At 43.2% G+C, this 24,839-nt stretch overlaps 1 protein-coding gene across 1 annotated transcript in view; it reads left to right on the top strand.

Moving 5' to 3' along the window:
• The window catches only part of CP (ceruloplasmin), a 39,526-nt gene extending 15,084 nt beyond the window's left edge, over positions 1-24,442 (top strand). Inside the window, exons 5-19 of the mRNA XM_006259175.4 lie at positions 718-972; positions 4,332-4,497; positions 5,574-5,713; positions 6,554-6,694; positions 9,267-9,478; positions 9,953-10,103; positions 11,066-11,278; positions 12,554-12,761; positions 14,282-14,421; positions 15,655-15,783; positions 17,034-17,140; positions 20,571-20,787; positions 21,382-21,521; positions 22,725-22,886; positions 24,178-24,442. Of these exons, the coding sequence (XP_006259237.2) occupies positions 718-972; positions 4,332-4,497; positions 5,574-5,713; positions 6,554-6,694; positions 9,267-9,478; positions 9,953-10,103; positions 11,066-11,278; positions 12,554-12,761; positions 14,282-14,421; positions 15,655-15,783; positions 17,034-17,140; positions 20,571-20,787; positions 21,382-21,521; positions 22,725-22,886; positions 24,178-24,228 (2,432 nt within the window). The 3' untranslated portion in view covers positions 24,229-24,442. The remainder of the gene's footprint in view (positions 1-717; positions 973-4,331; positions 4,498-5,573; positions 5,714-6,553; positions 6,695-9,266; positions 9,479-9,952; positions 10,104-11,065; positions 11,279-12,553; positions 12,762-14,281; positions 14,422-15,654; positions 15,784-17,033; positions 17,141-20,570; positions 20,788-21,381; positions 21,522-22,724; positions 22,887-24,177) is intronic.
• Positions 24,443-24,839: the final 397 nt, after the last annotated feature.

Below are 24,839 nucleotides of genomic sequence, written 5' to 3'. Positions count from 1 at the left end.
AGCATGGCTTGACAGGGTGGGCACCAGCGCTCTCAGGGGGTGCACGTGCACCCCCTACATGTCACCCCTGACTGATGTTTTATTACAGCATTTTATGTTTTGAGCACTTATTTAAAAGCAGATTTCAAGTGAAGGTTTAGGGCCTCTTCCTGTTCTCACTGAGGTCAACTGAAAGTTTTGCTACTGACTTCAGGAGAGACCTGGGTCAGGGCAGAACTTATTAATATAAGAAATAAAAGGGTGTATGTTTGGTAGAACTGCAGAAAAATCAAAACCATGCAATCATGGACACAAAGTATGTAGAGGTACTGACTGACCAAAGAGCCTAAAACTGCAACCAAGTCTGTGCATGGCTTCCCAGTCCTCTGTACATAGATTTTTTCTTTTGATCACTGTGCTATGCTCTCCCAGACTAACAAAACAGTCTACGCTGTACAGTGTCAATACATAGGATATCCCTCAATCTAGTATCAAGCATATAAATCACAGAAAAGACTACTGCCCAAAAGAACTATCTGTAAAAAAAATATCAAATATGGGTTCAGATTTTGGAAAATTTTAGCCTACTTTCAAGCTCAGATATAGAATTGTGCTACAGCTTGTTTCATAATTAAAAATCACTTCTCTGTTTTATATGGTTATCAGAATAGCCAGCTTCTGCACAGAAATCTGTGAACTACATAACGACAATATGTTATGCTTTTTTTTATCTTTTAGCAATCAATGGATACATGTATGGGTACCTTCCCGATCTCACCATGTGTGCAGGAGATAGGGTGAAGTGGCACCTTTTTGGCATGGGTAATGAAGCTGATATCCACTCAGCTTATTTCCATGGACAGATATTGACAGAGAAGAATCACCATATTGACTCTGTGAGCCTCTTCCCTGCTACATTTGTTGATGCTCTCATGATACCAAAAAACCCTGGAGAATGGATGCTTAGCTGCCAGGTCAATGACCATATAGAAGGTGAGAAATAAGTCACTATGTCTAAAAACATCTTCTGGACCCTGAAGGAACACCAAAGAATAGCTAAAATAGTTCTATTATTTGGCCTGTCATAGTGATGTTACAAAACAACTTAAAAAACCCATATAAACAAAAGAAGCAGATACAAGACCCTAACCAGATTTTGACCTAGTTGTGCCTGAACATAGTCCTTACTGCAGGGGTTGGCAACCTTTAAGGAGTCACAAACCAAAATAAGGCAGCTGGGTCTGAAGGTTTGCCACTAGATTTCATAGATTTCATAGACATTAGGGCTGGAAGGGACCTCGGAAGATCATCGAGTCCAGCCCCCTGCCCAAAGGGCAGGACGTCAGCTGGGGTCATAGGATCCCAGCAAGATAAGCATCCAGTTTCATCTTGAAGGTGTTCAATGAAGGCGCTTGAACCACCTCCGGTGGCAGGCTGTTCCAGACCTTGGGGGCTCGGACAGTAAAGAAATTCTTCCTTATGTCCAGCCTGAAACGATCTTGTAGTAGTTTGTGACCATTCGTCCTCGTCATCCCTTGGGGCGCTCTGGTGAACAAACGTTCCCCTAGATACTGGTGATCACCCCTGATAAACTTGTAGGTGGCCATCAGATCACCCCTGAGCCTGTGCTTTTCCAGGCTAAAGAGCCCCAGGGCTCTCAGCCTGTCATCATAGGGTCTGCTTCCCTGACCCCTGATCATGCGCGTGGCTCTTCTCTGGACTCTCTCAAGCTTCTCCACATCCTTTTTGAATTGTGGAGCCCAAAACTGGACGCAGTACTCCAGCTGCGGCCTCACTAAGGCCGAGTACAGGGGGAGAATGACGTCCCGGGATTTGCTTGAGAAGCATCTATGGATGCAAGCCAGCGTTTTGGTCGCTTTACTAGCCGCAGCATCGCATTGCAGGCTCATGTTCATCTTGTGGTCAATGATGACCCCCAAGTCTCTTTCTTCCATAGTGCTAACCAACATAGCACTGCTGAGCCTATAAGGATGCTGCGGGTTTTTCTTCCCAAGGTGGAGAACCTTGCATTTATCGGCGTTGAACACCATCAGATTCTCATCCGCTCACTTGCTGAGCCTGTCCAGGTCAGCCTGGATCACCCGCCTGTCTTCTGGCATGGATGCTTTGCCCCAAAGTTTGGTGTCATCGGCAAACTTGGCCAGTCCGCTTCTGACTCCAGTGTCCACATCGTTAATGAAGATGTTGAACAGTATGGGTCCAAGGACAGAGCCCTGGGGGACCCCACTGGTCACAGGACACCACGATGAGTGACTTCCATCAATTACTACCCTCTGGGTCCGACCCCAGAGCCAATTTTCCAGCCAGTGGATCGTGGGGGACCCAAGGCGACAATTGGCCAGTTTCTCCAAGAGACGATCATGGGACACCAGATCAAAGGCTTTTTTGAAGTCAAGATATATGACATCAATCTCATCTCCCTTGTCCAGGTGATAGGTCACCTGGTCGTAGAAGGAAATGAGATTGGTCAAGCAAGACCTACCCGCAACAAACCCGTGCTGGCTATCCCTTAAGATGTTGGCGTCGGCCAGTCCATTAAGGATGGCCTCCTTAATAAACTTTTCTAAGATCGTCCCCGGGATAGAAGTCAGGCTGATGGGCCTATAGTTAGCTGGATCCACTTTCCTCCCTTTCTTGAAGATAGGCACCACGTTGGCCTTCTTCCAGTCTTCGGGCACTACACCAGAGCGCCAAGAGTTTTCAAAGATCCGCGCTAGAGGCTGGGCTATGATGCTCGCCAGCTCCTTGAGTACCCTGGGGTGAAGATTGTCAGGGCCGGCTGACTTGAAGGTATCCAGCTTCTCAAGATGTTCCTTCACAAAGTCAGCATTAATGGAGGGCAGGGGATCACCCTCACCCGGACTTCCCGGCCCTGTAGCGGGCATGGGCGTCCCATGGGGCTGATGAAAGACCGACGCAAAGTACCTATTTAATAGGTTGGCTTTTTCCTGGGCGTCAGTTGTCAGTTGCACCATCTGGTTCAGCAGGGGTCCAACGTTGCCCCTGCTTTTCCTCCGGCTCCCCACATATCTGAAAAAGGACTTTTTATTGTCCTTGATGCTCAAAGCTAGCTGGAGTTCAGTTGCAGCCTTAGCTTTCCTGGTCTGCTCCCTACAGGACCGGACCAGTGCAGAATAATCCTCCTTGGAGGTGACTCCCATCCTCCATCCTTTGTAGGCCTTTCTTTTTAGCCTCAGGAGGTCTGCTAGGTCCCTGGAGAGCCAGGGGGGCTGCTGTGCCCTCTTGCTGCCTTGTGACCTGGGTGCTACCCTGGTCTGCTGCCTACCCAGCCCTCCCTGCTCTGTGCCAATGGCTGCTATGTGGCCCCCTACTACTGCCATTGCCTCCCATTACCCTGTGCATCCAATTTCTATCACTCCAACTATGACCAGCTACAAATTCAGTGGCAGGAGGAACAGCAGATGCAGCAAGAGGCACAAGAAAACAGAGACAGCTGGGGAGGCAGCAGGCAGCGCTGCACTGGTTCAAGTGCAGAGAAATGCTATTGCCCTGCTTCTACCTGCTGCAGAATGGTCTTGTCTCCACTGGCTGGATGTAGCTGCTTGGTGGGCTCGATCTGGTCCGCAGGTTCCTGACTCCTGCCTGACAGAATTTGCCTTCTTAGGTGCTGAATATATTATTACAGATGTACTTTATACAATAGTGAAGATGACACACAGCAGTCTCCACTTCTCTTCTACCTAAGACCTGGTCTACATTTGAAAGTGTGTTGTTATGTATGTTAGGAGTGGCAGGAGAAATCCTACGTCTAATTAGCACTGCTATAAGCTAACAAAAGCTCTACTGTCTATGCCGTTATACTGGCACAAACATCCTTTTGCTTAAATAGCTTATTTTATTCAGAGCACTGGATTAATTATGTCTCTTCTAAACGGATTTGCCAGGCTAGTCCAACCCTTTCTAGGGTAGGCAAAGCTTAATAATTTCACAGATGAATTACTGATCAGAGTCTGAGTGAAAGCAGAGCCAGCCTAATAACATGGGGCCTAGACAGTCTGGAGGCTGTTTTCACTTCCTCCTAATCTAATTTGGGATTGTAATATGAATTGTATCTTCACAACAAAACATCTTTTTTTACTCCTGCTGTTCCTGTCAGCCTCCAGTGTGTATAATGCATACCACATCCTAACTAGTGACCTGGGTGTGTTATTTTGGGTAGTTTGTTTTAGTCTTTGATCTGTGCATCTTGCAGATCATCTATTTTTTCCATGAAAAAAACCTGACAGTAACAGGTGAAAGAAAACAAAACCAGTCTTCCCCCTGTGGTTTTATCTTTTTTCTCTTTCTTTTGTGTGCTTGTGTGTGTTCAGGTGGCATGCAGGCCATTTTTGAAGTAAAAGACTGTAAAAAACCCACAATTGATCAGAATGAGTCTACAAACACAAGACATTACTACATCGCCGCTGAGGAAATTATCTGGAACTATGGCCCAACTGCAATAAATAATTTTTCAGGACAGGAATTAGTTACTGATGGGTAAATATCTTGTATCTTGAATGTAAGGAGCTATTGAGTATTGGCCTGAAAGTGAACAAAAAGTATTTGCTAAGTGGAAGTGGTCTGAAATACTAAATACATATATAGAAATGAGGTGCCCTTGCTTTTTAAGTAGAATTCCTTGTTGTTTTCAGCACTGCTTTAACACTACAAGATGCAATCCACAGCAGTTATGCCTGTTATTTGTTGGGGCCTTTCTGTTAAGTTTAATTGTAGCATTAGTAATTATTCTAGAATGAAGAAATGTTTGTACATGGTAGAACAACATTCTGGGTCCCTTGAAGAATAAAGAGTGATGATTGACCCAGGCAGGTTAAAGAACTAAGAATCAGGGAACAGATTTTCAGCTGGCATAAATTGTTTTAGCTCCAATGAAGTCAGCAAACAGTACTGACCAGCTGAAGTTTGTCATTTTTGTATTTAAATATCTAACATCTCAGCAAGGCATTGTGTTACTTTCTTTATTTACACAAGATGATACATAATTAATTATTTTAATTAACTGTTTTCAAAATGCTGCAAGATCCTTGAATTAAAATACAATGAAAATTGCAAAGTAAATCTGTATAGGTTTAACTCTCTTAAACTGTGACTTATTTATGGTTTTTATGTTTGTTTCATATGTGACCCATAACAAAACATTTTCAAAAAGTGGAATAAAAGCACTGACGAGAAATCATTTATGGTGGGTCTCCTAATGTACTGTATATAAGGGCAACAGTGCAGGATTTTTTAAAAGAATAAGAAAAACTTTGTGGAAACAAAGTATGGGACTGAAGGTTCCTTCTGCATCTCCCTGATATTGCTGTATCTGACTCTAAAATGAGCTCAGGGATAGACCAGTGAGCTAAGACTCAGGAGACTTCTGCCATCAGCCCACTGAGTGACTTTTGGCAGGTCCTTCACTGTGGAGCTCAGTTTCTACCTCTTAACATGGAGATGACATACTAGCAACTTTTGTAAAGCACTGCATGATCTACTGATGAACAATGCTATAGGGGAGCTAGATGCTATTATTCAAAATGTCTATTTCTATCACAATTTCATCCACACAGAGAGTCTCAGACATTTTTTGAGCAAGGTGACAAAAGAATTGGTGGCTCTTACAAGAAAGCAGTTTACAATGAATACACAGACAACACCTTCACAAAGCGTAAAAATAGACTCCCTGAGGAGGAACATCTTGGGCTTCTAGGTAAGACTGTTTCAGACTGTTTAAAGTCAAAGTCCTGTAAGAGTTTGTCCCATTTATTAGTTCCTTGGATGTATTTGGTAGAGTTTATCAGTTCACTGCCTTCCTATGGGAAACAGAGTGGAAATGTTCTGGTATTGAAAGGGCCATGTCAGCATGTTGTATGAGCCAGTGAAGAAGTGGTATTTGGGATCTGCCACTGGTAAAGGGCAAAAGAGAATGAGATGGAGGAGGGTAAGTAGTGGCTATAGTGAAAAGGGTGGTGCAGCGAGGAGAAAGCTCTGGAGCTGGTGTTTGTGCTCCAGCAGCGAAGCTTTCTAGCTAACAGACAGGGAAGGGGGTGGAAGTAGAGGATGCAGCCTGGCACTGAATGGGTCATGACTAGTGGAAAATTAATGATAAAGGGTTGTATATGTTGTGCCTAGGAAGAAAAACAAATTGTACCTTCTGGGAGGAAAAAAGAGTCCAAAGCAATTGTTTCCTATTTCTTCCAGTTGCTACAGTTGCTTCCACAACCTTTCTAGACTGCATCTAACTTCCCAGCCTTTCCCAGTAGCCCCAGAGTGCCCTCTCCACAATCCTCCCTTTAGCTTAGCTTCTCCTTTAAGGAGTGCTGGAGTCCAGCTGCTCCTACTGGACTTCAGTGAACAGGCACTGCTTCAGGCCTCCTGCCCTGTTCTGCTGTAACACCACTTTTACCTCATTCAAGTGGTAAAGTATGTTTTGTCAAAAGACGCAAGGAAAAAAGCAGGATGTTACTATGAACCCTATGCCAAGCCTTTTTGTTTTATGCTCCACTTCAATCAACACAGTGTGGTTATTAACACCTTTACTCTTTATTAGGACCAGTCATGAGAGCGGAAGTGGGTGACATCATCAGAGTGACCTTCCGCAATAATGGCAGCCACCCATTCAGCATCCAGTCCCATGGTGTGACCTACAGCAAACAAAATGAGGGAGCATTCTACAATACCATCTCTGGAGGTGAGTTTGGAGGCTAGGAGATTTCTACCATCTCCAATGGAGAATAATGAATCATAGAGAATTAAGGTTGGAAGGGACCTCAGGAGGTCCAACCCCCTGCTCAAAGCAGGACCATCCCCAAAGCAGGATAGATCATCCTAGCTTTGTGTAGCTGGGTCTTAAAAACCTCCAAGGATGGAGAGTCTATAACTTCCCTGGGTAACTTTGTCCAGTATTTTACTACCCTCCTGGGGGGAAAGTTCTTCCTAATCTAACCTAAACTTCCCTTGCTGCAACTTGAGACGATTGCTCCTTGTTCTGTTTTCTGCCACCACTGAGAACCATTCAGCTCCATCCTCTTTAGAGCCACCCTTCAGGTAGTTGAAGGCTGCTATTAAATTCCCCCTCAGTCTTCTCTTCTCCAGACAAAATAAGTCCAGTTCCCTCAGCCTCTTCTCATAAGTCATCATGTGTCCCAGCCTTCTAATCGTTTTTGTTGCCCTCTGCTGAACTGTCTCCAGTTTATCCACATCCTTTCTGTAGTGGGAGGCCCAACACTGGACACAATACTCCACATGTAGCCTCACCAGTGCTGAATAAAGGGGAAGAATCACATCCCTTGATCTGATGGCAACACTCCTACCAGTGCAGCCCAGTACGCCGTTAGCCTTTTTGGCAACAAGGGCACATTGCTGGCTCATATTCAGCTTAATGTCCACTGTAACTCCCAGGTCCTTTTCTGCAGAGCTGCTGCCCAGGCAGTCAGCCCCCAGCCTGTACCAGTACATGGGACTGTTCTGTCCTAAGTGCAGGACTTTGCAGTTGTCCTTACTGAACTGGATGAAATTTCTTAAGGTCCAATCCTCCAATTTGTCTAGGTCTCTCTGAATCCTAACTCTATTTTCCAGAGTATCTACTACTCCCCCACTTGGTGTCATCTGCAAGCTTGCTGAGGGTGTACTCTATGCAATCTTCCAGGTCATTGATGACGATAATGAACAAAACCAGCCCCAGGACTGACCCCTAGGGTACTCCACTTGATACTGGCTGCCAACTAGACATTGCACCATTGACTTATTACCCTCTGAGCCCGATGATCCAGCCACTTCACTACCTACCTTACAGTCCATTCATCCAGCCCATACTTCCTTAACTTGCCTGCAATAATGTTGTGGGAGACTGTATCAAAAGCCTTGCTAAAATCAAGTTGTACCACATTCACTGGTTTCCCTGTGTCCGCAGTGCCAGTTATCTCATCATAGAAGGTGATCAGGTTGGTCAGCCATGACCTGCCCTTGGTGAAGCCATGCTGACTGTTCCTAATCACCTTTTTCTCTTCCAAGTTCTTAGAAATGGAGTCCTTAAGGATCTGCTCCATGATTCTTCCAGTGACTGAGGTGAAGCTGACTGGTCTGTGAGGGCATTTGTACATGACATGGGGGTTTAATTCTCCCTAAATTGAAGCAGTGATTTTTTTAAAAATACCACTTTAATTTAGGTGAAGTAAACCCCTGTGTCGTGTACACCTGTGTCAGAGCCTGATCCTTACCTGCCTCTTCAGCAGCGGAGAGGGGAGAGTGAGCTGCTGGAGGGCAGAGCGGTCCCTGAGCTGCAGCGGGGGCTGGTGCTTCCCTCCGTAGCAGTGGCAGCCTCCCCCCAGGTGGCACCCATCTGCAGGCATCTGGCTTGGACAGTCCCGGGGGGGGCATTGCAGCCACAGAGGGAAGCACTGGGCCCCTGCACAGCTCAGGCAGGCAGGCTCTGGGCGGGGGATCAGGCTCACCACTTTTTTTTTTTGTTTCCTTCTGTGGAGCCTGCCTTCCCCTGGGCTGCTGCTGGGCTGCCTGCATTGTCTGCCTGCACAGCCCCTGAGCCACGTGGAGCCCGCTGCTTCCCTCCATGGCTGTAGGGCAGGAAACTAAAACTCCTCAGAGGTGTTTTACTTTGCAGTGCCCCAAAGTCATTTGCTGCATCCCAAAGTCATTTAAGTTGCATTATGCCACCTAATGTCCTACAGTGGCTGGAATAAACCCGCAATATATCTCCAAATGTGTAAACAGCAATGCCATTAAAGTGGTGCAAAAAGCATTTAATCTGCTTTAAATCTGCTTTTAAGTGTTGTCTACAAACGCCCTAGTTCCCTAGATCCTCCTTTTTAACTTTTTAAAATATGTTCACCAAGTTTGCCTTTTTCCAGTCATCTGGGACCTCTCCCAATCACCGTGAGTTTTCAAAGATGACAGCCAGCGGCTCTGCAATCACATCAGCCAACTCCCTCAGCATCCTGGGGTGCATCCTGTCTGGCCCCATGGACTTGTATATGTCCAGATTTTCTAAATAGTCCCTAACCTATTCTTTCACCATTGTTGGCTGTGTACCTCCTCCCCAAACTATGCTGCTTGGCGCAGTAGTCTGGGAGCTGACCTTACCTGTGAAACTGAGGTGAAAAATGCAGTCAGTACTTCAGCTTTTCCTGCATCCTCTGTGTATGAAGCAATAGTGTTATCTCAATACACATAAGATGATAAAAATAATCCCTGCTTAAGATCAAGCATCAATTGTCTTGACTATTAATTTTGATTTTTTATAATAGGCACTGAAGCTCCTGCCTCACATGTGAGTCCTGGCGCTACATTTACATACGAATGGAAGGTGCCACAAGATGCAGGTCCCACCCAGGAAGATCCAGACTGTATTACCTGGCTCTATTATTCAGCTACTGATGCAGTCAAAGACACCAATGCTGGCCTTGTGGGCCCTCTCTTAGTCTGCAGAAAAGGATCTCTGCTCCCCTCTGGGAAACAGGTCAGTCAGAGAGGAAAAAATTAAAGTGTTCATATAATGTTAATCCAGTCTGCTTTCACTTCCTGAACTGTGCCATTGAGAGCCTGCCGAGGTAAAGAATACTATTGCAGGGGAAGAGATACTCGGTGGAACATGGTATGGGCTAAAATCACTGGTTCAAATCCCACTCAGGTAGCACAGACCTGCCGCTGGGATACTCCCTGACTTGGAACCCTAGCTGGCAAGCCGCAGAAGAAGGGTCAGTGATGTGAATGGTACAGATCATGAGGGACATTCATTTCTAGAGGAGGTACCTTTATGTCCACAGTGGACAGCTAGGCTGTATGGCCCTACACTAGGTAATGCAAGCAGAAAGCTCTCAGATCTTTATGGGAAGTTATATTCATAAAACCTGCATGCACATAGGACCTTAACTGAATAAACTTAATTGGGACAGTAGTCTTTTTTTTATTTTGTATTGGTTCTTCTCCACAGAAAAATGTAGACAAGGAGTTCATCCTACTTGCTACAGTATTTGATGAGAACCTGAGCTGGTACTTGGATGAAAATATTTTGATGTTTATAATAAATCCTGACAACATAGACAAAGAAGATGAAGACTTCCAAGAGTCCAACAAAATGCACTGTAAGGGCTTATATTTAACTCTTTTATCACAACTAGATCAGCAAATGCATCATATGGCAAATCATCACTATTCCAAGCCTTCACTGAATTCATATTCTAGTTACAATACCATGTGCTGAACTGCACTTGTAATTTCAATATAAAAACATACATGGGTTGGACCATTTAGAAAACTTAGCTACTTTTTATAGTAAAAAGCTTTTTACATTGCAACAGTGCAAAACAACTAAAATAGCTCACTTTGTTTTCATCTAGATTATGGACAATATGTTGTGCTATGGTTTAGAAAACCATATTTGCAGAAAAAAGCAGGTTAAATTGCCTAAACAATAAGCATTATTGTATTTACCTGAATCCAAGATGAATCTATTGTTAACTATATCTTATTCTCCCTGGACCTTGAGAATCAACTAGTCCTTCCTCTTTCACTAAGTACTGCAAGCTGAATTTTGCTCTCAGTGATACCTGTGCTATCTCTTGTGTCTTGAAATTAAGCCCTTGGTGCCATCTGTGCAGTTAAGCTAGCAGGACTGTTCTTGAGAAGAGAAAGGGAAGAGATGTGTTAGGGAAGGTTATATATTCACATTTGCTTTACATCTCAGAATCAAAGTCTTGACTGATAAACAGTGACATTTCAAAGAATAGGCTCATAAAAACAAAACCCTGAATAGAACAGATTCCAATACAGTTGATAAAGTGACAGATTGTGAATCAATTTCCAAGCAAATAAAGAAGTGATTTAACTGTGCTGAATACTTTTTATCTTTTTTTAAATGGATCTTAAAAGTTACATTTATCGATTCTGCAGTCCTAAAATGAGAAATCATGATATTAACGATACCTTTGCTGTCAGGAGTGGACATGTTGTAATTTGACTGGCACATGAAATAAGAAGAGATGCATCACAGAATAAATTTATGCATTAAATCAGGATATTTCTGCCTTCCATGACTCTCCTGTAGCCATCAATGGATACATGTATGGAAACCAACCTGGCCTTAAGATGTGTAAGGGAAACACAGTTTCTTGGCATTTGATTGGCTTGGGATCAGAAGTTGACATCCATGGGATATACTTTTCAGAAAACACATTCCTAACCAAAGGAACAAGGAGGGACACAGTAAATCTGTTTCCACATACCTCTCTCACAGCAATTATGAAGCCTGACTCTGAAGGTGAGCAGTGATGAGTACCATTACTGTGCTTTCTGTTTATTCTGCACACTGTAGTATTGCTTCTGGCATAGAGGCATATCATAACAAAAGCCATTTTTCTTGCTTAGAGCAGAAAATTTTGTTTGTTTTTTCTGCCAATGATACCTGGATCACCACTGGCCAGGACAGCCCTTCCTATTTTAGTGTTAAATTGAGAGTTTAAGCCCTGTAAAAGTTGTGGGTAGATTTTAGGGAAAGAATCATACCTTGGGCAAGCGTAGTTTCTTTCCCTGTTTTTGTTTCTTGCTAGATCTCACTAGCAATTGATTACCACCTCTAAATCTCTCTGAATCTGCTGAGCTGTGCTAGCCAGGATGTAGGTAGAGGAGCTGAGTCAGGACTCCATGCATCTCTCACCCCTCTCCAACTATTTCCTGCCTTGCTTGAGGAGAAATAAATTATGCACACCCAAGCCCTTCTACACAAACCCCCTTGGTGTGAGGAAACTATGCAATGACATTGTAGGAAATGGCTGGAGGCTAAATTTTCTTGCATTTGTCTGGCAGCATAGGTATGACAATTTGAACAAAGCCGTGAGGTGCTGGGTAAAGAGATGGGTCTGCAAAGGACTGTTATGAAGTGATACGTGAAAGAAACTGTCTGAAAACCATGACTTAAGGGAATATTGTTTAAGGCAGAACATCATACCTATGGGATAGGGGCACTTATAATGCAAGGCCTTGATTGTAAACACTCTTAGGGCCCATCTAGACATCATATTTATGCCACGATAAATGTATAGGTTAGAACATTTTTATGGTTGGTTTGCATGGTGCCTTAACTGAACATGTGGCAGGTCTGGGGCTGCCCTGTGGTTAGGGCTGACAATCATTTGCTTGTTGGTCTTGACCCTGGGACCATGCTGCAGTCTTGAACCAGGACTGCACCTGGAGATGTTAAACTGTGTCTACCCAGCTTTCAACTGGCAACTAGTTGAAAGGGCACAATTGGGATCTGACCCCAAAATTATGCTTCCTGCCATGCACGTATCCTGCCATGCAACACTCAGATCCCATCACACTTTTAATTGAACATGCGTCATGGGCCTTGGACATTGACTTACCTTTATTACTGGGATTAGTCCCATTGGTCAAAGAGCTTATATCTTGTAAATCCACACCTCAGATCAAACTGTACACTCTAAAACAGTAATGATCACGTAAGTTGAAAAATCAGCCTTCAAGCTCTGCAGCTTTCCTTTTTCATTTCCTTCTTTCTTATACAAATTCCCTTTAGGGGTTTTTGAAGTGGAGTGCCTCACAACAGATCATTATCTGGGGGGCATGAAACAGAAATACAAAGTGGAAAAATGCCATTGGTGGAATGTGGATCCGTCATTATATTTGCATGAAAAAACTTACTACATTGCTGCAGTGGAACTGGAATGGGACTATTCACCCAACAGGACATGGGAACATGAGAGGCATGAATTCCATGATGAAAGGTAATGTGGAATATACCAGTCATTAGTATGTTTGAGTGCATGTGTGAAACAGGGATCACCTAAACCTATTTGTAACAATGACCCCATGAAACTGAGGCAGACAATGAGACTTATTTGTGTCGTGGTATTGTAGAAAACTTCCTGAAGGACAACTACATTTCCAAATACACCTAGACACTGCATGTGCACGAGCTATTTATACATATAAATACAATACTTGATGTTGTGTGCTCTTAAGTGTTCATATATTGTATTTACGATGCATAATGCAGTTAATATATCCTGATATTTTCATACTTCATAAGTCCTGGTCCCTGGCAGTTCTCAGTCCCTGCAACTACTGTGAGCTAATTCCCAGCCTTGGGGACACTTACTGGCTGTTCTATTCTACAGGGTTTCCTCTTTCTTTTACCTTTAGTGGGTTTTTTAACTCAGCTGAAATCTATATCGGTTTTGCTAAGAGTTAACCAAACCCAAATGTCTCAGTTCAGCAAGCTATTTAAAAAGGGACTGATTACAGTGGACCTGACTGACTTATTAATGAGATCTAACTTTAAACATGTATAGCTGGGAAAATCTGGGTCTGAGGCTACAAACAGATGTTTCAGTTGTTGTGGCACCAGCTGGGCTGTCATGAATCTTACCACACTTCACCTTTCAAAGTGGGTTTAGAGAGTAGGATGTACTGCTACTCTTTGGTGGGCGTAGGGCAGAGAGGAGGATGGGGTCTTTGCTGGGACTGCCCAGCCTGCCCATTCCTGCCTATCCTTCCAGTGTTGAACCTTTCATCCACCTCACTTTCCTCTTTTTCAAACTTGCAGCAGAGCCTGGAGAATGTGGACAGCCCTGGGCTGAGGGAAACGCCCCTCCTGCAGCCCCGCCAAGCTACTTGGTCCCGAGCACCAGCTATTCCCACAACCACACCCCCATCCTGGCAGCAGCTGGAGTGGCCCAGGGGCTACCGCTAGCTCCTGCCTCCAGCAAGCTCCCCTTTCCCACTGCACCCTGATGAGTCTGGGCCACTGCATTAGCTTTCCAAGACAGCATTCTCCAGGGCCTGTTCTCTATTGGGCTCCAGGCAGGATTATTTGAGTTCCCCAACTTTTTTTATTTTTAATTATGAGTGAGAATGAGTTCTGTATGGCAGGTGCTCTTCAACAGTGCATTCAGCCAATATTTGTGCCACAGCCATAGGCATCTACTGCAACAGAGCGGGACAACCTGTTAATTGGTATTGTCATGCAAGCGTTTATGGCATTTGTTTAATTAAATCTTTTTGTGTCACAACAAAGGCAGTGTCTGTTCGTAGCCTGAGTGCTGCAGCCCTTGTGAGTTCTGCAGTGATTCTGCTTTTTTTGCAGTGGCTTTATATTTACCCAGGGATCTAGTGTATATTGAAAATACTGCTTTATTTTGCTTAACTGAGCAGGAATGTCAACTGAAGGATCAAAAGATGCTAAGGAAATACAAAAGAAAGAGGGACTTACTGTATCTTCAAATTGATCTTCTATTTTCCACAGCCCTGGCGATCCATTTTTAAGTAAGGGTAATACGTTCATTGGCTCGAAGTACAAGAAAGCTGTGTATCGGGAATACACTGACAGTTCATTCAGTACTCCCAAAGAAAGGGCAGAGGAGGAAGAACATCTGGAAATTCTAGGTATGATTGTCATATTCAAGCTTGAATCTGGCAGAAATGCAGACTCTACCACCACAATAGTCATGTCTGGTCTACAAGTGAAACTGAACAATATGTGGAATAGTGCCTGATTCTACTCACACTAGTATAGCTACAGACTTCCATGGGACTGTTTCTGACTTATATTAATGCAAAATAATACCAAATAAGTGCTTGCGTTAAAAGGGATTCCTGGTTTACAGTTGTTCAACTTGTAGAGCAGGATTTTCAAATTTGGCCTAAAGTTCAGCAGCCAAACTCACATTGAATTCAGTGAGTTGCAGTTGCTCGGCATCTTTTGAAGATACCTATTTAGATGCCTAATTTCTGATACAGTATAACCTCATAAATCTGTTTTTCAAAATTCTGGAAATTCTCAAAAATTCGGCACTTTAAAAAAATATGCTACATTGGCCAGTCCAGGAGCAGCCGCTGCATGCAGTGTGTGGGTGGCGGATGGTGGTGGATGGCAAGCTTCCCCCTCTGCATCTGGGGGGGAGAGGAAGGGGGAAGCGGCAGGCGGTTGTGGAGCAGCAGCCACATGCAGAGCGGTGGCACGGGCTGGTGGGTGGAGGCGACAGCCACTGCATGCAAGCTTGCAATCTTCCCCCTCCACATCTGAAGAGGGAAGCTTTTTTATGTTTCAAAAATCCGAAATTTTCACATTTCCAGCAGGTGCTAGGTCCCAAGGATGCCAGATTTATGAGGTTATACTGTACTATGTTTGGAAGTGTTGGCAAGAATGCATAGTAGTTACACCTCCTAGCTTCAATGAGACTTTGGTTGAAGTTATCAACTGTTTCTTAAATTATATCACACACACCTGTTGTCTTGTATTCTATTCTTTAGGGTAGAATTCTTTAAAAGAAAAGATGGCAGACCCTAAAAGAATGCTTCCAGCTGTTTTTAAAGGACAAGGTTTGGATTTAGTGGATTATAACACAGTGAAATAAAGCCTACAACTGCCCTGTTTCTGCAGTGATTCAGAACCTAAAATGATTGTACACATGCACATCAATTGTTCAATTTTCTCTTCGCACATTTGTAGTGACCAGTTCTCACCAGTTTTATGGGGGGGAGTTTCTGAGCAATCTGATAGGGCGCACACATCCCCAACTCTTTCTGTTGCATCTTTGCACTAACATGAGGTTCTCTTTTTTACTGCTGTGACCAGCTGTAATGTCAAAACAAAATCCTTTCTGTTCACTTCAACAGGGCCATTACTACTTGCGAATATGGGAGATAAAATTAAAATTGTTTTTAAGAACATGGCTTCAAGACCTTATTCTATACATGCCCATGGAGTGAAAACAGGGAGCTCCACTGTTGCTATAACTAACCCAGGTAACAAAGCCATTTACCCTGTTGCTGTAACAGCAAACTTCAGGTTTTTTTTCCCATAAGATTCAAGCTGTTCATCCTTAAATAAAAAGACTCCATTTTTACTTAGCCAAGTGGCTAGTTTTCATATGAATAAAACAAATTACATTAATTTCAGTGAACTATAGGTTACTAGCAATTAATACTTATATACACTTAACAATTAATATACTATATTTAATCAAATCCAAGACAAGTCCCCTACCTCTGTCCCCCTCCCTCTCTCCCTCCCTCCCTCCCTCCCACCGCTTACCCTTAGTTGTGGCTCTGGCTCCAGCCAGGCAGCAGCAGTTGTGGTGCTGGCAGCTCCCACCCTGGCTCTGCTGGGGTTGGGTCCAGAATTGGTGCTGCTGTAACTGCCTGACCAGGCAGGAGCCAGAGCCACAATATATTCTCTGCTCCCAGCCAGAGCTGCATCGGAGGGTACTATGGCAGGGAACAGCAGAGAGGGGGTCCAGGTAGCAAGAGGCAGTTCCCTGTTACCTGCCCCCTACCACTGCTTTTCCTGCTGCAGTAGTGAGGAGAAATCATTAAGATGACCCTTTGCTAATCAGATTCTATACATGAAAAACTAATAACAAATTTACAATTTTCCCATGTATAGAATCTAATTACTAGGGGGCAAATATGGTATTAAAGTGCATCTTAACACAGTGCCAGGCCCGACAGTCTCTTTGCAGTCCTTGAGTTGGCCTATCTTAATGTTATCATTATTTGGCTTGTGCAATCTGTTTATTATTTCATAAATTATTCTGGATTTTCTGTATGGTATATAGTTATTTTTCTAAAAGGTGGTAAAATGGGACAGGAAGATCACACAAGAGGATTTGAGCAAGACAGTTACTGGATCTACAAAAGAGAAACAATAATAGTGACCTAGGCAGAGCTGGACTCAGGAAAAGGAAGTTCAAGGTTGCAAACTGAGATATCATCTGTTTCAGAATAAATTGTTAAATTATTTGCTTACAGGGCAAAGTCTATGTTATGCATCAGGTTGTTTGTTTAAAAAAAAATCCTGTAAGGCACAATGTGTTTGTGAAGGGAGAAATAGGTTAAAAAAAAAGAAAAAAAAAAAAAGACTAACGATGTAAGAACCTTGACGACCTCCTTTGAACCAGTTTTTCATTAACTTCTGAGACTAAATGAGTTTTTCTAGAGGAGAGGGGCACAAAAAGGATACATTCCCCAAATATTTCAACATCTATTTAATTTAGGTCAAACAGAAACATACATCTGGAAAATTCCTGAGAGATCTACTTCTGGGAAAGGAGATCCACATTGTATCCCTTGGGCTTATTACTCAGCTGTGGATATAGTCAAGGTACATTTTAATGGCAGTTATTCAAGCTGTTTTTTGATTCCACACAGTATCTTCCAGTGAAAGGGAAAAGAACTTGGCACTTTTCCATTTTCTGTTTCCTCCATTAAAAGTAAATCCCTTGTTCTACATTCCAATTTGGTTAGGTTTCTTACTTTAACGGACATAGTACCAACAGGACGCCTAGTATGGAATTAGCAAACAGCATTACCCCATCTTTTCCCTCTGTGTTCCTGCTGCTGTGTACAGTTAACCTTAATTAATTTTTAAAGCAATCATCTTATGAAGTCCTTGAACGCCAAAGAATCTATTCCATTAACTTTGATCACCATGGAGCAAGCATCTAATTGGTTATTTGCATGGGCAAATGCCACATGCAACTGTGATAAATAAGCATACAAATTAAGCACACAATTCTGCAAAACACATTCTGCAAGTGCAGGCCTTGGTGTGGATGTGTGTGTGAATTCAGCTTACCCCTCTTATTCAGGTTTCACAAATGTTTAGGTCAAAACACAAAATATATTTTATCAGAAAACAAATACAAAGAAATTGTAGCTCAGAAGTGGAATTTGTGGGGTGGGAGGGAGGAAGAACAAGACATGAAGATTAAAATGTTCCTCTCTAGCAACAGCAGGAGAAATGGCTGCTGTTCATGCTCCATACCTTTAGGTTATTGGCTGCCTACAAATGAATAACCCTTCTATTTATATGACATTTCCTTATTTAACTGTCAATTATAGAATCATAGAAAGGCAGGATTGGAAGGTACCTAAGGAGGTCATCTAGTCCAACCTCCTGCTCAAAGTAGGACCATCCCCAGCTAGATCATCCCAGCCAAAGCTTTGTCTAGCCAAGTCTTAAAAACTTCCAAGGATGAAGCTTCCACCACCTCCCTGGGTAAACCTGTTCCAGTATTTTTTTACTACCCTCCTAGTGAGAAAATTCTTCCTAATATCTAACCTAAACTTCCCTCGCTGCAACTTGAGACCATTGCTCCTGGTTCTGTCATCTGCCACCATTGATAGCTCCAACCTCTTTTGAACTCCCCTTCAGGTACTTGAAGGCTGCTTTTCAATTTCCACTTAGTCTTCTTTTCTCTAGGCTAAATTAGCCCAGTTCCCTTAGTCTTTTCTCATAAATCGTATCCCCCAACCCCCTCACCATTTTTGTTGTCCTCTGGTAGACTCTCTCCAACTTGTTCACATCCTTTCTGTAGTGGGCAGCCCAAAACTGAACACAGTACTCCAGATGGGGCCTCACCAGTACTGAATATAAGGGAATAATAGGCACACTGTTGTGTAAAGGGCACACTGGTGGCTCATATTCACCTTATTGTCCATTGTAACCCCACATTTCCTTTTCTACATAGCTGCTGCCCAGCCAGTCAGCCCCCAGCCTGTACCAGCACATGGGATTATTCCATCCTAAGTGCAGGACTTTGCACTTGTCCTCTCATGAGATTCTTTTTGGCTCAATCCTCCAATTTGTCTAAGTCACTCTGAATCCTAGCCCCAGTGTATCTACTACTCCCCCCAGCTTGGTGTCATCTGCAGACTTGCTGAGGGTGCACTCCATGCCATCTTCCAGGTCATTGATGTAGACATTGAACAAAACCAGCCCCAGGACCAACCCCTGGGGCATTCCACTTGATATCGGCTGCCAACTAGACAGTGAGCCATTGGTTACTACTCTCTGAGCCCGATGCTCCAGCCAGTTATCTATCTACCTTACAGTCCATTCATCCAGCCCATATTTCCCTAGCTTGCCTGCGAGAATACTATGGGAGACCATATCAAAAGTCTTGCTAAAATTAAGGTACACCACATCCACTGGTCTCCCCGCATCCACAGAGCCAGTCATCTCATCATAGAAGGCAATCAGGTTGGTCCGGCATGACATGCCCTTGGTGAATCCATGCTGACTGTTCCTAATCACCCTTTTCTCCTCCAAGTGCTTAGAAATGAATTCCTTGAGGATCTTCTCCATGATTTTTCCAGGGACTGAGGTGAGGCTGACTGGTCTGTAGTTCCCTGGATCCTCCTTCTTCCCTTTCTTAAATATGGGCACTATGTTTGCCCTTTCCCAGTCAGCAGCACCTCTCCTGATCAACTTGAGTTTTCAAAGATGATGGCCAATGGCTCTACATCACATCAGCCAACTCCCTCAGCACCCTCAGGTGCATCCTGTCCAGCCTCATGGACTTGTACAGATTCAGCTTTTCTAAGTAGTCTCTAACCTGTTCTTTCAGCACTGAAGGCTCCTCACCTCCTCCCCAAACTGTGCTGCCTTGTGCAGTAGTCTGGGAGCTGACCTTTTTCATAGATTCATTAGTAGGTTGTTAGGGGCTGGAAGGGACCTTGCAAATCATTGGGTCCGGTTCCCCCCTGCCCAGGTCTAGGCAGGAAGACAACTGGGGTTAGGTGACCCCAGCAAGGTAACTGTCCAGTCTCTTTTTGAATACCTTTAGGGTAGGTGACTGCACCACCTCTGGAGGGAGTTATTCCACAGTCTGGACATCCTGACTGTGAAGTTTTTCTTTGCCTGTGAAGACTAAGGCAAAAAAGACATTGAGCACTTCAGCCTTTTCTGCATCCTCTGTCTCCCCCATTCAGTTGCCTCCCCCATTCAGTAAGGGACCCACACTTTCCCCAATCCTCCTCTTGCTACGTACGTATTTGTAGAAGCCCTTGTTACCCTTCACATCCCTTGCTAGCAGCAACTCCAATTGCACTTTGGTCTTCCTGACTTCATCCCTGCATGTCCGAGCAACGCTCTTATATTCTTCCCTAGTTATTTGTCCAAGTTTCCACTTCTTATAAGCTTCCTTTTTGTGAACTAGTTTACTGAAGAGCGCTCTGCTAAGGCAAGCCGGTCTTTAGCTATACTTGTTAGTCTTCCTGCATATCAGGATGGTTTGTTCCTGTGCTCTCAGTAAGGCTTCTTTGAAGTACACCCAGCTCCTCCCTCCACCTCGCAGTTTGGTTTCCCACGGGATCCTGGGTTCCCCGAGTGAGTCAAAGTCTGCTTTTCTGAAGTCCAGTATCCTTATTCTGCTGCTCTCTATCCTTCCTTTCTTCAGGATCCTGAACTCAATCACCTTGTGTTCACTGCTGCCCAAGTTGCCATCCACCACTGTGTTCCCCACCAATTCTTCCCTGTTTGTGAACAGCAGGTCAAGAAGAGCATGGCCCCTAGTTGGCTGCTGCAGCACTTGTACCAGGAAGTTGTCCCCAGTATTCTCCAAAAACTTCTTGAATTGCCTGCACACCACTCTATTGCCCTCCCAGCAGATGTCAGGGTGACATCTGTGAATGGGCTTGTTATGAACTAACAACTCCCTGCCCCCCCAATCATAGTACTTATATTACTGAGGCTAAAGACACTTTGGCTTACTCACATGTGAACATTTTTTGTTTCTTTATATTTTCAGGATACCTTCAGTGGATTGATAGGAACACTTGTTGTCTGTAGTGACCGTTATTTGCCATCATTTCGGTTGCAAAAGAAAGTTCAGTTTGCTCTTCTTTTTATGGTTTTTGATGAAAATGAGTCTTGGTACTTGGATGAAAATATCCAAACCTATTCTGCCAATCCAGACCAAGTGAACAAAGAGGATGAGGAATTCCTTGAAAGCAATAAAATGCATGGTATGCTTCCTCATTTCATTAATACAAATCTGAAACCTATGTGCCTGGAAGACACTGCAGACTCCTGCAATACTTGCATGTGTGACTTTCTAATCTTCAATTATTGAGGTTCCCTCCTGCAAACCTTAGTAACATGCCCTGCATCAGGAAAGCATCTTGAGGCTAACACTTAAGTCTGTGCCTATGTCCCATTGGAATGAAAGCACTGAAACAAAATTATTTAGCTTTTTTTTTTCTTTTACTAACAAAAAGCATATGCAGGTTGAAATCTTGATACCCAAGTTTAAACAAACAGATTGCTATTTTGTTCTAATATCAACCCAATCCCAAAATGTACTGAGCAGCTCTTCATTAACCTCATTTCTTAAGAGTTTCATAGGAGTTAGGGGTGTCCAAGGCCTGATGGTATCATCAGAACCAATTATATATCTCCTTATTCCTTAAGAGATGGGGCATCGCATGTCTATTTAAATGCACCAAGTTAAAATAGTTCCTACCAGTAGCCTTAAATTCTCAAATTTAAATCTGCCATATAAGCCTGGATAACAACAAAGCCAAATGTGTATGTGTTTTTTTCCCCCCCTCTTCCTCTAGCCATCAATGGGAAAGTGTTTGGAAACTTACATGGTCTTACAATGCATGTTGGTGATAAAGTAAACTGGTATCTGATGGGAATGGGGAATGAAGTGGATATGCATACAGTTCATTTCCACGGCCACAGTTTTGAGTATAAGGTAAAAGTTCCTGTTATGTTGGTTTCTTGTTGTTTTCTCTCTTATGCCAGTTACTCCTTGAATGTACACTTCTTCTGAAGAATAAGGTAACGGTCCTGCAGCTTGAACTAATGTTTTATATAAAACTAATATATGATCAATGTAATCTTAGAGAGAGACCTATAGATACTTGATGATAGGATTTAGTGTATAAATTTCACATAATTTTGTGGATTTTTATCATTATGGTGATAACCATTATTATGGTCATAATGCTCAAATGATAATTATGCTTTCACCCACTCCAGTGTATGACCTATTATCTCAGCACTATGGCTAGAAACAGTGGATCAACTGTAGTGGAACATCCTGCCACATCTATTTTATTAGGCGAAACAAACATTGCTTCTTATTACGTATTTGTTCAGCAGCCCAATGCAGTACAAGGGACCAGATATTCCCTTTGCCAGGCAATTCCAGGCTTCCTGCCTACCCCGGGCCTCCTTGTTGACCTGCCCCTCCAGGTGAAGCACAGGTCCTGACTCAGAAGCGTGGGAGCCAGTGAGTCCCCAGCAACCTGTTCCTCCATGTTGGCACCTACACCGATCCAGTGCTTCACATGGAGGCATAGGTCACTGTGGATCCCAGCCTCAAGGCACAAGGCACTGGGAATTCTCCAACTCCCACAACACCCTGGCACCACTCAGGTCTGCGTCTCCATCAGTGGAAAAAGCCCAGGGTTCCCTGCTTAAGGAGACATGCCCAGGAGATACCAGATGTGTGTCTCTAAGTAGGAAGCTCTGGGTTTTCCCGGCTCACTGAAATGTATCCAGAGATTCCCCAGGGTGACTCTCTGTAAGCAGGGGAGGCCAGGCAGGCCTGCCAGGAGCTTGAGGAGCTTGCTTCTGCCTGGGAATTCTCTGGTGTGTGCAGGATTGGGCCCCTCAGCCCTCTAGAGCAGCTGGAGAGGATGGGCAGCTCTGGCTGCCCACTCCCTCCTGCCCCAACCGAAGAGATGTCCACCACAATCGACTCTTGCAATCCATTAGTAACTTTGTAATTTTGGTCATTTGTGGAGTGAAAAAGGGTATAGATGTCTATTTTGCTTCACCTTTGTACCGCCATAAAATTTTTATGGCAGCATAAAGGCAAGAAAAGGTATCATCCATTTCTACCCTATATTATACTTGTAATTAAACTGCTATTCTCACCTTTTTCTTGAAGCGCACAGGACTTTACCGGGCTGATGTTTTTGATCTCTTCCCTGGGACATTTCAAACAGTAGAAATGATTCCAAAGTATCCTGGCTCCTGGCTGCTGCACTGTCATGTGACTGACCACATCCATGCCGGCATGGAAACCACATATACAGTACTCCCAAACAAGGTAACTAACAGCTACTGAGCTGATTTCATAGAATAATTACAGACCTGTTCAGGATACCACTGACTGCAAGGTACAGACCTAGCCATAAACAACAGAAAGTTTGGTCCACAGAAAGGGGAGACATGACAGGGCATATGTGTTACAAACGACTAAATGAAGACCAGTGCAAAGTTCTGTGTTGAGAAGGGGCAAACAGAATTAATAATCCAAAAGGAAGGATGCTGATGCTGTGGCTTTAAGTTTAAGTTACTCTTGTACTCTCCCGCTTTTGGCCTCCCAGGCAACCGTAATGTTTCTAGGGGTACAGATACATGGTGCAATGTGGCACTATGAACAGACACACAACCTAGCTCTGCATGAATTACAGAACTGTATTCTGCCCCTCAGCAGGGCTCATTAACCCAGGTGGAAGTCCCAGAAGCCCCAGATAACAGAGATGTACCTAGGCCAGCTAAGCTCTGCATGCCATGCTATTTTATACCAGGGGGATTCAAGAATAAGGCTCATGGTATTGTATGGAAGATTGGGCTTTAAATGATGGTTATTACAGATTCACGCCAGTATAAGTTACCTAAAAATATGGGCTCTTCACTGAAAACATACAATATCCTTTTCAGGAGGAGGGAAACACTTAAGTACCATTTCTATAATATTAGTCTTGCCAATACTTTTTTCTCTTTAAATCAGATGCTACCATTTGCTATAACTGGTAAGCAAAATTAGAAAAACTCAGCTAAGGTCATCTGCATAACCAGTAATTTTTACAAGTCAGAGTTGGCTTGTTTTGGAGGAGATGGCCAAACAAAGGAGTCTGATACATAACTTTAGAAATCATCATTTTGTACAAGGCCAATTGGTGGTGGTTGTTATTGTTTTTTTCTGGACCTGAAAGAAATATAAAGGGAGGAATTTGTGGGTAGAGGATATAACTAAGGGCAGGAGTACAGATAACATGAAAATGCTCTTATACTTGGGAGGGCATTTTAGTTGAGGAAGAAAGCTGGTTGCAAATAATGAAACAAAAAGGGGGAAATTTCAGAATAATTTTCCTGTCCTATATACCTATGGTTTTTATTTTGTTTTGCTTTCAACTACCAAAATAGCTATTTGAGCATTAAGAGATGCTTTAGACAGTTGTGCGCGCAACTCCATTTAAAAATAAGGGTTTGTAGAAGCATTTTATTTTGTTAAAAATTAAGTAGGAAAAATGTTTTAAAACAAGCTGTCTGACCCAAATAACATGTAGTGCTGATATAATGGATTTTACAAACAGTATTTTGCCTTTTTACAGGGGCAGTCCCCATTACTAACACTACTTAAACAAATAAAGCTGCAACATTAAAGGGCAGAAGTTGGTTCCCACTGAAGTCCTTGCTCAAGGAAGCATAAGAAAGATCTCCTGGCTCAAGATCTCCTGGCTCACCTATGCTCTCAGTCTGGTTATCTCAAGGTTTCTGTGACCTACTGAAAATCTATTGACCATAGTTTATGACAGCTGTGTGAATATGTAGCCTATACAAGTTGATGTTTTTTTAAATAAATTCTTGTATAACTAGCCCCTGAAGATTCCAGGTGTTTCCTGATTAGTAACATCTACATATCACAACAACATTTACCATTTAACTCCTGAAGAACTGGTATATGTACATATTAAACAGGGCTCTTCTGTAAACAATTATTTTCACTACTGACATGTATTGCTAAAAATTAAAAACAAAGTCTGTTTGAGGTAGAGGGGAGTTAAATGATTTCAGAATTCAGAAGTCACAGGTGAAAGGAAACGAGCCAGTGTTTATTCATTATGTTCTCTAGGAATGTATTTTTTGCAAGTTTAACTGTCATTCTGGGGAGCATAGGAAGGAAACCCTCATCTCTGCTGAATCACTTGAATGAGTGAGCCTATCCAATACTCGTTTCACTGTCACGGCTATTCGACTTTGAACAAATAAATGG

This window comes from Alligator mississippiensis, chromosome 7, assembly GCF_030867095.1.
Source record: "Alligator mississippiensis isolate rAllMis1 chromosome 7, rAllMis1, whole genome shotgun sequence".
Taxonomy (NCBI): domain Eukaryota; kingdom Metazoa; phylum Chordata; order Crocodylia; family Alligatoridae; genus Alligator; species Alligator mississippiensis.
The sequence above is the reverse complement of the archived record's forward strand: the minus strand, read 5'-3'. Positions and strand labels throughout refer to the sequence as shown.